The following is a 13,664-nucleotide window of genomic DNA, read 5'->3' on the forward strand; positions in this document are numbered from 1 at the left end:
CTGAAAAAAAAAAAAAAAAAACATCCACTAACTCCCTTGCATCTTGCATCTCAGTTTGAAAACTCCTGGACAGAATAATTATATAATAGATAAGATGAAATTATATGCAGTTATTCATAACTACATGTAAACTTTGGAATGGAAAGTATAAATAGCAATGATGATGCGGAAAAGAGAGAGTGTACACACAGAGGTAGTTACCAAATTTATCCTGAGACTCCAGGGCTGTGCGGGAAGACAGGCCGCGATTTCATCGTAGACATGTGGCCAGTTGGAGACTGGGAAGTTCAGGGATTACCGCTTTCATCATTTCCCAGACTGAATAAATTGAAAATGGTAAACAAACTGGCAGCATACAATTTATGCTTGTCACCTGGTCGTGCTCGCAGGCTGCTTTATTTCCTTATCAGTGGCATGCAGTTTCTCCACAGCTAGCATTGTTTTATGGTGAAGCGTGTTAAGGCAGCTTGCTCTGGGACCACAGTCACATGCCCTGCGGCTCAGCTGCACTTGGAGCTAATAATGTGGATTTTTATCCTCTACTTCCTTTACATGCTCACAACCTTGGAAAGAATGGCCTGCTTCTCTCTCTCTCTTGCTCTCTCTATCATCCACATGCAAGCGGTCTTTGGTTTCAATAGCATCCTGATTTATCTCAGGCCTCCATGCTGGTATGTATATAATCAAAGATTTAGAGAAAGCAGGAATGTAAATAGGGAGTTAGCAAGCCTAAATAATTCTGTCACCTTCGTGTGAAGCCCACAGCTTGCATTTTTAGCATTTTACACTCTTTAGTCTGTTTATCCAAAAAATGAGAGATCATTTGTGTGACTGTTCTCCTGGTTAGCTGCGTCTTTATGGTAGGAACAGCTTGCACCATGTGTCCCCGTCCCCCCTCGAGAACCAGGCGCATCGTTCGCTTTCTTTCCGTCTACCCTCTCTCTTCAGCCCTACTGCTTCAGCCTCGGCCAACTCTGATTGATTTCACATCTGTGAAATAAAGCTTAGCCGAAAAATCTAATTAGGTTTCACAATGAGCAAAAAAAGGGAGAAATGGCAGCGACATATGGCGTTGGCTTCGCAATTAGTATCTGTAAACATGGATTAGACATTAAAACGATGAGGGAGAGAACATGCAGGCTGTTTCTGCCTATAACACCTTCTGTTCCAAAAGTCAAAGAGGATGTCTGGGAACTTGCAACAACAATAGATCACTGTGTTTTTAATACAAATCGGAGGGGCGCGACACTTTGCCGCACTCCACCGTTTCGATATGAACTGCGGCGGAAAGAGAGTTTAACACTTTCGAAGCCGCCTGCCATTCTCCATGACACCGATAAATTGGATGTTTGATTGATAGAATTTCGCCCATCACTCTTGCAGAGCATCACAGACAGCCATTAGAGCAGGAGAACAGAGATGAATCACTTCAGCCCTGAGTCAAGTGAAATTTACGGAGCAAACATCTTCAAATACCATTTTAATGCCTTACCTTTCCCAAGGACCCCTCTCTCTCTCCTTAAGGCTATTTGGGCTGAAGCTTCAGAGGAGATGATTAAAAATTAATATTAGTTCAGGATTGACGGCAAACACCATTTGATGTGTGCCACAAAGGGGTTATGGGATTGTGGACTTTCGGATGGATTCATGGCCACAGGAGACCCGAGTTTATACTTTTGTGGAAAATGCTGGAGGGGATGATGAGATGGTGGAGGTCGATTGGGGAGTTGGCGTGGGTTTGCTGGTTAGTTGGATTGCAGATAAATGGTGATGGTTGGAGCGAGTTTCATTTTTTGCAGACTGATGAACTCTGTTGCAAAATTTATGATGTTTTTTTCCCCCTGTTTTAAAGAAGCAGATCGCTGAAAGATGTGTTTGGTGAGGTTAGAATACCTCTATGTTGATGGTCTTTGAGTCCAGCTTGGGCAGCTCCTTGGTTTGAGACCTGATGTAGCATCGCTGGTGCTTGGCAAAACGAATGCCTGTGATGCCCTTGAAAGACACAAATGTTAATGAGATTGACTGTTTATTCCATGATTTGAAAAACATCAGCATTTGACCTCAAATACTCTCACAAAAACACCCCGAAGCCTTTTCAGTGCAGCACAGATACAACGAATGTTATATAACTAAAGCAACGGGAATCATTTCCTAGCCAATTCAAGATTATTGGTCTACAGCCCCAGCCAGTAGAGAGGTATACCGCCGAAGCCATGATTATATGTAGGCAAAGCCTATTGATTTGCAGCACTTATGGTCTGTGTTGCGAAGCTAATCTGTTTGGTGAAGTGAGGAGCTTTTTTCCTGAAAGCCACAGCTGATGGTCTGCCATACAGAATTTGTTGCTTTACACTTGAAAAGAGAAAAACCCATTTTAGCAGGAGCATCTGAAGAAAGTTCTTTACTGTCTGAAAGTAGTCTTCGAAGGGAAATAAAGGCTATCGCGTTACAGACTCTTCACTCGGAAGGATAAAAACAATATCTCCCTGCATTCGGGAATACATTGTAATCCACAGTTGCTCTGATTTTGCAGTTGTAGCATAGGGAAAGTGAGAGTGAGTATGATGTTGTTGGAGCTGAATTGTTTCTGCAGTATTAACGGAAGCATCATAAATTCATGTGTTCTGTGGTCTTATAACTACTGTTAGATGGCACACTAACAATTGTCATTTTCAACTAAGCTCACCGGTTAGAAAAGAAACGGTTATGAGAGGAGTGAAAAGTGCATTGTTTGTGCCGAAAATCATTGTGACAAATTGCTCTTCAATTTCTGGTAATGGTTTGCTTTGGCACGCAAGACGGACCTATCTTCTGATGAAATGCATTTATTGCTGAGCCTGATCAACTGGAAAATGGAGAGACTCTTCATTACAGGGATAAAAAATAGGAAAGGAATGTCATTTAAGAAAGAGTGTTGAAGTACAGCTTTGCCATTAGCCAGATTAAATGTGTGCATGCTTTGAGACAATTATTCGAATAGAAGCACTGAATGATGCAATTGGCAGAGAGGGCAAAGGAGCACTGCTCCAATCATTGGCACATTACTCGTATGTAGATGCCCACACCTGTTTCCAACAGTTATTGGTTTGAGAGACAACAAATACTGATTCCTGAATGCAGGTGAAGTCAAGGGCTGGCGCTAAATCGAATTAGCACTGAGGAATCGCTCTTAACAGCATTACTAGATCTAAGATCAGACTTAATCTGTGTCTGGGAAACTGACCCTGGCAGTATACTGTTTCTGTATTAGGATGTTATAAACGGACTTTGACTTTGTTAAGAAATTCCCCCTGCATCTTTACCGACCTCTTGTATCATCAAATGGGTGGTAAGATAGCTCATCTTGTCTTCCTGTAGGACAAACTAATCATTGTTATTCTCCACACTGATGGACAGAGACAGTGATTATTGGCAAAATCATTTAAAGCCTTGCTCTCAGCCACTTTTGTAACTGGTTTTTACAAGACTACAACGGTTGGAGAAAAATGTGCCATTTATACATTAGGAAAGCCTTTTGTCTCTTTCTCTTTTGCACTTTCCACCTCAGAGTAAAATATAAAAAAAAAAAATTAACAAGAAACAAAGCTGCGCAATTGTAAGATCGAGTTGCATATGCATAAACAACCATTTAGAAGTTTAGGGGTCTATAAGATATATAATTGTTTATGAAAGTATATTTTGGTGCTGCTTAAAGGGATAGTTCACCCAAAATTCTATCATTAATTCCTCACCCTCATGTCTTTCCAAACCTGTAAGACCTTCGTTCATCTTCGGAACACAAATTAAGATATTTTTGATGAATTCTGAGAGCTCTCTGACCCTCCCATAGACAGCAAGGGTCCTTACACGATCAAGGTCCAGAAACGTAGTAAGGACATTGTTAAAATAATCCATGTGACATCAGTGGTTTAACCGTAATTTTATGAAGCTACGAGAATACATACGAGAATATTTCACCTTTCAGCGAAAAATTCGCCGTTTTCACCTTGAAATAGGTCAATCACGTAGATCTGGAAAAAAAACATGGTCGTCGTCGTATCTGCGAGCCATCTGTGTCACGTCACCTGTAGCGTTTTTTCCCCCTGTTGGCAAAGGAATGGACCCGCCCTACTCTGCCTCTGATTGGCTTACCTTAATGTTCTTTCCCTCATCCAACCAATCTCACTCCTGAATCCTGACTTTTAGATGCTGCAGGCAACTGTCCATATTTCGGATGGAATGCATTTGTATCTGCTGTAAATTATGGTGTTCCAGTTTAAATGGAGATTACAGCGTGAGACTGCTGTTTTTTTTGTTGTTGTTTGTTTTGATTTGCATGAGGCTGCTGTTGCGATAGCTATGAAGATTGTAAGTTACGTAATCGCTAACGCTACATTAGTTCGCTACCCTTTGCAAAAATGCTCCTCAGTCTCGACCTTAACATTTGTCTCACATATCAGTTAGCTATTACTCTGACATGAAGTCGATTTGAGAACTGTTCGACCTACAAGTAAAGCATACAGTTTAATGTAAAGTAATATTAGTATCACTCAGCTCAAGTGGAGGCAGCGCTAAGCTATAGCTAAGTGTCGGCCTGTAACAACCTGTTTTAAGACGGAGAAACACCTCGTGTTTGCTGCTTCAAAAATTTGAGTGCTGAAATGAAGATTTACAGTGGTTTATTTCCCCTGACTAAGTTCATGTAACATGTTAACTACAATCCTTGTTGATTGTAGACCATAGTTGTCGCTCAAACGTCTTTTAATCATATAAAAGGTGTTTATCCTTGAATGGTGCACTGCAAAAAATGCTTTCCTACTAAGAGTTTTTGTCTTGTTTCTAGTCCAAATATATCTAAAAATTCTTAAATCAAGAAGCATTTTCTAGACAAGTAAAAATTGTCTTGTTTTCAGAAAAAAAAAGTCAAAATTAAGTGAGTTTTTCCTTAAAACAAGCAAAATAATCTGCAAATGGGGTAAGCAAAATAATCTTATTTCAATCCGAAAACAAGACTTTTCTGAAAAAGAAAAAGAAAAAAAGATTTGATTTAAGAATTATTAGATATTTGGACTGGAAACAACACAAAAAATGTAAGAAAAGCATTTTTTGCAGTGTGTAAAATGTTCTCCCTATAAAGCAGTTTGACTTGCCATTGTGTGCGAAATGTGCTATGTGAATTAACTTTCCTTGGGGGGATGGGGAGCAGTTTAGTTTGTCACCTTTTTCACTCCTGACGAGTTTGCACCCCTGAATGTATGTACATGGATACATTGTTTACGCTTTGATCGAAGGAGACGAATTGTTGAATAAAGTCATTATTTTTGTTTTCTTTGCACACAAACAGTATTCTCGTAGCTTTGTAAAATTACAGTTAAACCACTGATGTCACCTGGATTATTTTAACGATGTCCTTGCTACGTTTCTGGACCTTGATCGTGTTAGGATCCTTGCTGTCTATGGGATGGTCAGAGAGCTCTCAGAATTCATCAAAAATCTGTTCATTTGTGTTCTGAAGATGAACAAAGGTCTTACAGGTTTGGAACCACATGAGGGTGAGTAATTAATGACAGAATTTTTATTTTTGGGTGAACTTTCCCTTTAATATTTTTGTGGAAACCATGATACTTTAGAATCCTTTAATGAATATAAGGTTTTAAAAACAGCATTTATTGAAACAGAATGTTTTGTGAGAATGTATGTCTTCACTGTAACTTTTGATCAATTTAATGCAACATTTTAGAATAAAAGTAATAATAATTTTTTTTTTATTATATGCAATGATATATGCAGCATATGCAGTGATTTTGGACATTAAGTAAATGTGTAAAAATGAATTAATAAAAATGTTATGGAAATTCACTGGTACTCTACCTTGTATTGCAGCAAAATATATTCATAACACAGTCTATGCGATGCGTCTCCTTGGCTTTCCCTATAAGCTGCTGTTGTGGAATTCTCATCATTACTTTTAAGTTTCTGGAGGACACTCAGAGTACTTGTCTAAAACAATAGAGAAAAGATTTTGCTTGCGTTTCTGTTGGCATTACCACTGCATTTCCATTCATGGGCTGTAGTCTTCAGGCTCTGTGGAGATGGTTTGTAGTTTTAGTGTGTGTAATGACTTGCAACATCCCTCCTTCACAAAAATCAATTCCAAAGTCTGCCCTGAGCCAGAAGTTGCAAGAAGTGCCGAAGAGGGCTCAGTGCTTGAACTCCCCTTTCATTTATATCAACATGTGATTTGAATGATTTTACCTATTCACTTGTTTTCTGGTTTCCCATGGCAATGCCTTGAATGAAACTAATCTCTTTTGTGGCTTTGCTCCACTGACCATAATAATTTAGAAAGAAGATGGGGCCAGCAACAAGTGTGTCTGAATGTTGATGCGAGATGTCATAACTGCCAGTTTGCTTTTGCTTAGCACAGTGCTTTTCAGAGATTCAATATCATCAGTCTGAGAGAAGAAGAAAAACGTTCTGTCTGTATTTTGACAGCAGTTCCTAAGCTGGATTGCAGAAATGTCAGCTGAATCTCTCACATCACAATGAAAATATTTCACATGTATGTCATAAACCCTTACATTTTTGAAGTCATGCACCTCCAGGACCTCATCAGTGCCATTTCCTATCTTGAACATCTCGATGCGTTGTGCTGGATAGATTTCCATCACGCTCTCTGTCTCCATTCCATCCAGTACGGCTTTATACTGATGATCATATACCTGTTTGGACACATACAACCCAACATAACAAATTACAGTAAAATCACAGTGCCACTAGTCTTTAGCACCAATGTTTGAAAACCATAAAGTGTAAAGTACAAAGTATTAACATAAAAAAATGTCTTCTTATTTTAAATGTCTAAGAAACCTTTTGTGAAATGCTTTGCTTTAAACAATCATAATTTGTTTGGCTAATTTTATAATACTTTTTTTTTTTATAGTAAGGTCCCGACTCCCAACTGACTTTCAGTGTATGCACAAAAACAGTTTTCAGAATAAAGTCTTATTTTATGTTCCACAGAACAAAGCAAGTCATACAGGTTTGGAACGACATTACATTCTTCTGTAAATGATGACAGAATTTTTATTTTTAGTTGAAATATCCCACTAATATGAACACACTTTATGAAACTTTCTTGATTCCTCATTAACACAAGAATCATATCTTCTGTCAAAGCCAGTCAGTTTGCTCAGGCTGACGGGCAACATGACTACGACCTCTATTAATAAATGTGAACTGGCAGCTGCCCTTAGTTGCCGTAAGTACGCTTCAAGTAGACTTAACAAATGTCTGATTTGTCTGATTGTCTGAGGTCTCGGAAGCATTATATGGCTTTACCCAGGCCTTGCAGTACTGCTGTTTATCTCAGAGCTTTCTTAAATGCTGTTTTTGGGCATGCATGAGTGGCTCCTTTCTGTCTACAAAAATGATTCATGCCCACCAGCCAAAAACCCTGCTATTAATATTTATGTGTGTGTTATGATGAGAAATTACACTGCTGAGCTCACCCTCATCTGTCTCAGTAGCAATTCTGAGTAATATGTTATGCTTAGACATAAGGCAAAAGATGAACACACAAATATAATACTACATTAAGATTAATGTCACAAATCAACATGTTTTCTGATTATTAAAGTGCTTTATGCAGTGTAGCATAGAGCAGTAAACATATAATTTAATATCGACTTGTTTGTCAGCTCTTTGAAAGTAACTTCTGCGCGGATCTGCATTTGTATTCATCCATATACAAAGAGGAAGTTATGTGAAGAAGTGAGTGTATGAGTGTGGCGATAGCAGAACTGATTGGACTACAGTGAGTTGTAAAGAGAACAAATTATAGAATATTCCATTACTGAGAAGAAGTGGGGAGATATAATGCTTTTATTAGTGCTTTGTTTATTCTTGCCGTTTGAGGGGGTAATTTTGTTCTGTCGATGTTTTATTGATTGAAATGACTTTCAATCAGTCTGTTCATCTCACAGAGCTATCATACGACTTAAGAAGGTGCTTTTTGAAATGTAATAGCCCCAGTGTCCAGTTATTTTCATTATATGCAGCATTTTTTGTTTTTTTGTTCCACTGAAGAAAGTCATACGGTTTTAGAACAACATGAGGTTGAGTAAATAATGACAAGTTTTACTAAATGGGAACTATCCCTTTAAGAACATGATGAAGAGTTAATGAACTGGGTGTCCTGTGAAGGACCTTGTCAGTGTCAATCCAGATTGAAGCTACTGCAGGCGTTCTTATTGATTAAAATCGCAGAGCTTTTTAAATCCCCATTCCCTGCTCTTTTTTGTTGTTGTTGTTACTCTCCTGTATTATGACAAACCTCAAAAGACCTTACCCTTTAGCACATTTAACCTAACAAATTTTGTCTACTCTGTGCTTTCTTGTATCCAAGTTACCAGAATAGATGACAAAAAAAGGTTAGATATTACAAAGAAATAATGATAATTAAAGCAAATTAGCTCTCAGCACTATGGGAGAGTGCTGGAGTTCAAGGCGAAACAGAGAAATGTATTCATTAGTGCTCCATCATGCAGATACCTTGAGCACTGCATTGATTCGTGTGATACAGTGTTTGCTTTTTAAAATTTCAGACACTCAATAAGCCTACGGTGATCATGATACCTGCCAGGATTAAATATTATTTGATTTAACCATCGTCATGCCAGAATTCTCACAAAACGTATTAAAAGTATTGCAAATTGAGGTGATAATGGACATTGTTACAATATTAACAAATAAAAATAACTGTTATAAATGTGTTAGTTTAAGGTGTTAATTTATTGTTATTTTAATTACATGATAAAATGCATGCAATAAAAATGTATGTATAATGTAAAACTTTAATTTGCCACAATCTAATGTCTTTGAATTATCTGCATTTCAGGGCTTTTCTTAGCAAATATTGATAAATGTCAGTGATCCTGAACCTGTAGTGGTTCTCTGATACTTTGACTTTTAAACTATGATTTTTGCCTCAATAAACTCCTAATTTGCATGAATTAATAGTTAGTAAGGTAGTTATTAAGTTTAAGTATTAGGTGGGATTAGGTATGTAGAGTACGATCATGCAGAATATGTGCTAATAAACAGCCATTATGTTAAGAATAGGCATGCTAATAAGCAACTAGTTAATAGTGAGAATTGGTCCCTATACTAAAGTGCTACCAAAATAATGAAGTGTGATTTCATTTTGATTCCAGAAGGCTTAAGAACTGTTCTCCATTTGTACAACAGTTGTTGAGTTAAATTAGTGCGTCTTTTTTTAATGCTGAACAACTTAATTTTAAATGATGACTTAAAAATTAAACAATCAAGTGTCTACCAAGTTGAGAATCCCTTATTTATATATGCGATGAATATGATGTGACTGATTAATTCATGTTTAATAATTATTATTTTAAATCGATTGACAGCCCTATTTTTTAAATTCCTTTTTTAAGTCTTGTACTTTGTCACAATTTTCCAGACATTTTTTTTTGTCTGTGATATTGATTCGGTTAGTTGGTCTCAAAACAGCAAAAAATAGCTGTATTACAGGACAGAGAAAATGTAATATTGTATCCCTGGGAGATCATAAGAATGTACTGGCAAGTTCAGAGCCTGCTCATGATATATTGTTAAAATCGTCCCTAGTGCCTAGGCCTTGAGCTCTCAATTCCTGCCAAACTCATTACTTTATAAAAGAGGCATTTGAGAAGCACAGTCTTTTGTTTACATTTTTGCAGGTATGTCATGTGACCACCACAGGAGCTTTTCAGTTTTATGACAATCTACGCATTGAGAATTCAGGTAGATTACCCATAATCTACTTCCCGGTGATGCCACCTGGCTTTAATATACTTCAAGCACTCATGATAGATAACATGTGGAGGAGTTTTCAGAGTTTGCTTGTTTACTTCTTTTCATCTACTGCATGTCTGATCTCTTAGGTGGCCCAGCATACGGAGACTCTCAGGAGAGACCCACCCCGAGGAGAATTTATAACAGACAAGGAAGCCAATGAAGTCTGAGAGTGGTTTGCATCATCGTGCCCTACTGGTCCCCTGAGGACGCACGTTAAAGGCTGTCCAGACACTGTCACAGGTGAGTGGAGGAGAGAGGCTAGTATGCTTATGACAGCGTGTCCCCTTGTTGTCCTTAAGGGCCTAGAGATACGACCGCCCGTCAGAGTGCAACATGATGGCTGTCATTCAGAAGTGAGACGATGACTTCACTTGTATCCTTACCCTGCTGAGAAGAAGACCTGAGACGCACCATTGTCAATGGCACCGCCACGTTGCTAGCCTTACCACGGAGGAGTGCGATAAACTCCAGTAATTGAGTTGTTTTTCAGCATGCCCCTCAAGAATATCTATATTCCTCTTAGAATTGCTGTTTTATTTTTGTGCTTTATGAGTTTCTTGTTGTTTTAGGTGTACAAAGCAAGTGAAAAATCCATCAGACTCAAGGGCTGACATATGCCACCCAACGAAATAAACACTAACTGGCTTTCAGTTGGCGCTGAAATATAGTACTTTGACAACAGAAGTGTGAGTACAGCTGTACATTTAGCACTGGTTTGGTTGCAATAAGTGAATCACCTGCAGGGTGTGCGGTCGTCTCTTCCCCTCTGCTTCTCTCCAGCAACCCTGCTCTCCACACGCTCCCTGCACTCCCACGAATTATGATTTAACAACTACTATTCACATGGGTAGTCACATGAGCACAGCAAATTCCTCCCGGGGTTGAGCTCCCCTCTGAAATGTTGTTATGAGAGGTTTTTTTCCTCCTCCTCTGACTTCCCTATCTCTGTTTTCCACATTTTTTCCCTTTATTTTGAGTGAAAAAGAAGTACATTTTTCTTGCAGATTCAAAACGAACACAGCTGCAACTGTCACAACATCCCCCACAGCAACACTGCCACTTTTACAACTTCCCTACTTCCTTTGGTTTCTTTTGCCATTAGGAAAATTAAAGACACCCTTCATTCGATCGACAGCTTGGCTTTCATCTCATAGAAAAGATGAAGTGACACTAGTGTATGAGCTATAATGAAAGCTGGATTCTCTAAAAAATGAGACACTCTAAAGAAAAAAAAGAAAGAAAGAAAAAAAAAACTCCAGGGTATATTGCCGTAAAATGAAGATCCCCTCAGGAAATAACTTCTCCAGATCAGTTGGAGACAGTGGTGCAGATGGCATTCACATGTGCTAAATGCATGTCAAAAGCCACTGTGTGAGCTACTGTGTAGTTATTATTCTAGGAATTAAATGATATTCTCATTTCAACGTGCGCTAAAGATAACAATTCGCCCATTGATGGGCTCTTCATTACCGGCCTGATCTGGTCTGACTCCATTTTATCTGCCCTGAATGGTGCAGATAACAGCAGGTTCATTTCCATCACAGGTTCATCTCTATGAAATGCAAATGGTTTTCCTGTTCCATTTATTTCTCCCTTCAAAAGCCTCAGATATCAGGTATTAGCCGCATACTGCTCACTATGCTTGTGTTTGGTGTGGGGACAAAGGCAAATATTTATTAAATTTTTTTTTCTGTTCTGAGACAAAGGAATTATGGAAGCAGACACCGATGACAAGGCTTGTCAGGCTGTATGACCATTACGGTTAAGATAAATGCGAAGAGAATGCTTTCAGGGCTGCCAGATGCATTTAGTACAGCATCTGGAGATGTCCGATGAAGACAAGCGGTTGCTTTCTCAACAGTCGTCTGTTTTGAAAATGGGGAAAACGATGGTTCACTAGCTAATATGGTGTTACAGTGACATTTATTCCTCTAGGAGTTTGAGCTTTTGCACTATCCACTTTCTTTGTCAGGTTACAGTTTATTGTTTTTGAAAGACCTCCAAAAGTTAGTCTACATTGAGAGGTCTCGATATCTTTGTAGTCTAGCAGCTAGACGCTAACCCACAAAGGTCCCGTTCATTAAAATGAAAGGCCCAGCATCAAAGGCAGATCTGAAAATAATAGATACCTCAGATGAGATTTTAGAACACATGCCGTGTAAATACACAAGCTTGTTATTATGGGATGTTTAATTACAACCGTTTACATAAGGAACCGAGGCCAAGAGCATCTTGTTTTCTAGGGCTCTTTTGTGCCTCTTTCAGTTCTTATTATAGCTCTGTCAACAGCAGAGTTAAAATCTACGTTTGCTTCACCCGAAAGCCACAGCTAACTATTAAAAATAGAAGTGAGCTCCCTTGCGGACATTTTGGATGCAGAACAGAAGGGGCATGAATCACTGCTTGTCTATAACTAGCTACGTTTAATGTGCACCACAAATAATAAACAATAGAGAGTGGGTTACATTACATTACATTTACATTTATTCATTTAGCTGACGCTTTTATCCAAAGCGACTTACAATTGCTATATATGTCAGAGGTCGCACGCCAGGGTTCTTCGATGGGTTGGCACTCATCGAAGTACAAATCACATTAGTGGACGCAGAGTGATGCAGTAATACAGAACATATTTCTTAACGCTAACTGTGTGCACTTTGATGCAGACAATACAAATGTAATTACACACAAGCCATTCTTCACATCCTAGGCACTGTAAATTGTTCAGTCGACTAAAAATGCCTCTTTATAGCACAAACTGGACTCTCGGTGGAATTTTTAATGCATAATTGCAAGCAATTATAGAGAAGGAATTTCAGTAGCTCAATTGCTGGAGAGCTGCAAGCTCATTCCTCTATATTTATACTCCAGAGGTTCACTGAGAATTCCTTCACAAGCAAGGGTCTCTCCACGAGGGGAGCGCAATGACCCAGTTTCTCCCCCCAGATCCCCTGCTAGTCACTGTCGTTTGCCACGTATGACCACCTTGCTGTGGTTGACTCGCATCTGCAGCTGCTTTTAATTTGCTGGGGCACCTTTCTTTAGAGCCAACGCATACATGACTAATCGCACCAGCCATTTTAAACAACTTGAGCTCTCACTGGCGATAAATCACTTTGATCTGAGCGACTGTGCGAGTAATAGAGCTGTGTTCAGGAGGGAGGGGAACCACGGAGCATTGGGAGGAATTGCGTTTTCTCCCTAGTCAGCACGCAATTGTAAGGCAGGCTCAGGGACTGGGACATTGCGCTTTGAATCATTGTTTGCTTTTATGATCTGTTGAAAACCAACAAGCAAGTGGCGTTTAATACCCCTCTGGTTGGGCTAACTCACATAGCTTGCTTAAAAAGTGATATCAGAGTCATGAAACATGCACTTTTTGTTATATTTAGGCATGACATAGGTTGAAAGAGATCAACGTACATATTTGAATGTGTTATGGGACATTTTTATTCTTTGCAGTGGAAGGTTTTTTGCTCTGAAGCTTCCAACAGTTGTCCTTTAGGAAATAACGAAAGCCCTTTCAACAGGACGAAAGAACATTTTCAGGACATTGGATGATGCAACACTCCCAAGCTTCTGCTCTTACAACCATGATTGATATCTCTGTGCTGAAGGGTGAAAACAAATGATGTGGAGTTTATAAATAAAACCTCCAAGAGGTGACAAAAGACCTTTCCCAAGAATACTGGGGAGTCTCACACATTTTTTTCACTCCTCTTCTTGCTCTTATTCCTTTGCGAGGTTTGAGTGACTGCTATTCGAGTGAAAAACACACAATGATTCCTGTAACTGATTGTTCCTCTGAATGGCCTCGCAGTGTAAGA

The 13,664-nt window shown here is 38.9% G+C and overlaps 1 protein-coding gene across 2 annotated transcripts in view; it reads right to left on the reverse strand.

The window, feature by feature from the left end:
* LOC306883761 (tenomodulin-like) overlaps nucleotides 1–13,664 on the reverse strand; it is a 38,318-nt gene that overhangs the window by 9,578 nt on the left and 15,076 nt on the right. For both annotated transcript variants that reach the window (XM_079439222.1, XM_079439223.1), the window contains exons 3-4: nucleotides 6,561–6,701; nucleotides 1,894–1,992 (exon numbers count right to left, since the gene is read on the reverse strand). In XM_079439222.1, coding sequence (XP_079295348.1) covers nucleotides 1,894–1,992; nucleotides 6,561–6,701 — 240 coding nt within the window. The remainder of the gene's footprint in view (nucleotides 1–1,893; nucleotides 1,993–6,560; nucleotides 6,702–13,664) is intronic.

The sequence above is a fragment of the Barbus barbus genome, assembly GCF_936440315.1.
Source record: "Barbus barbus genome assembly, chromosome: 17".
Classification (NCBI taxonomy): Eukaryota; Metazoa; Chordata; class Actinopteri; order Cypriniformes; family Cyprinidae; genus Barbus; species Barbus barbus.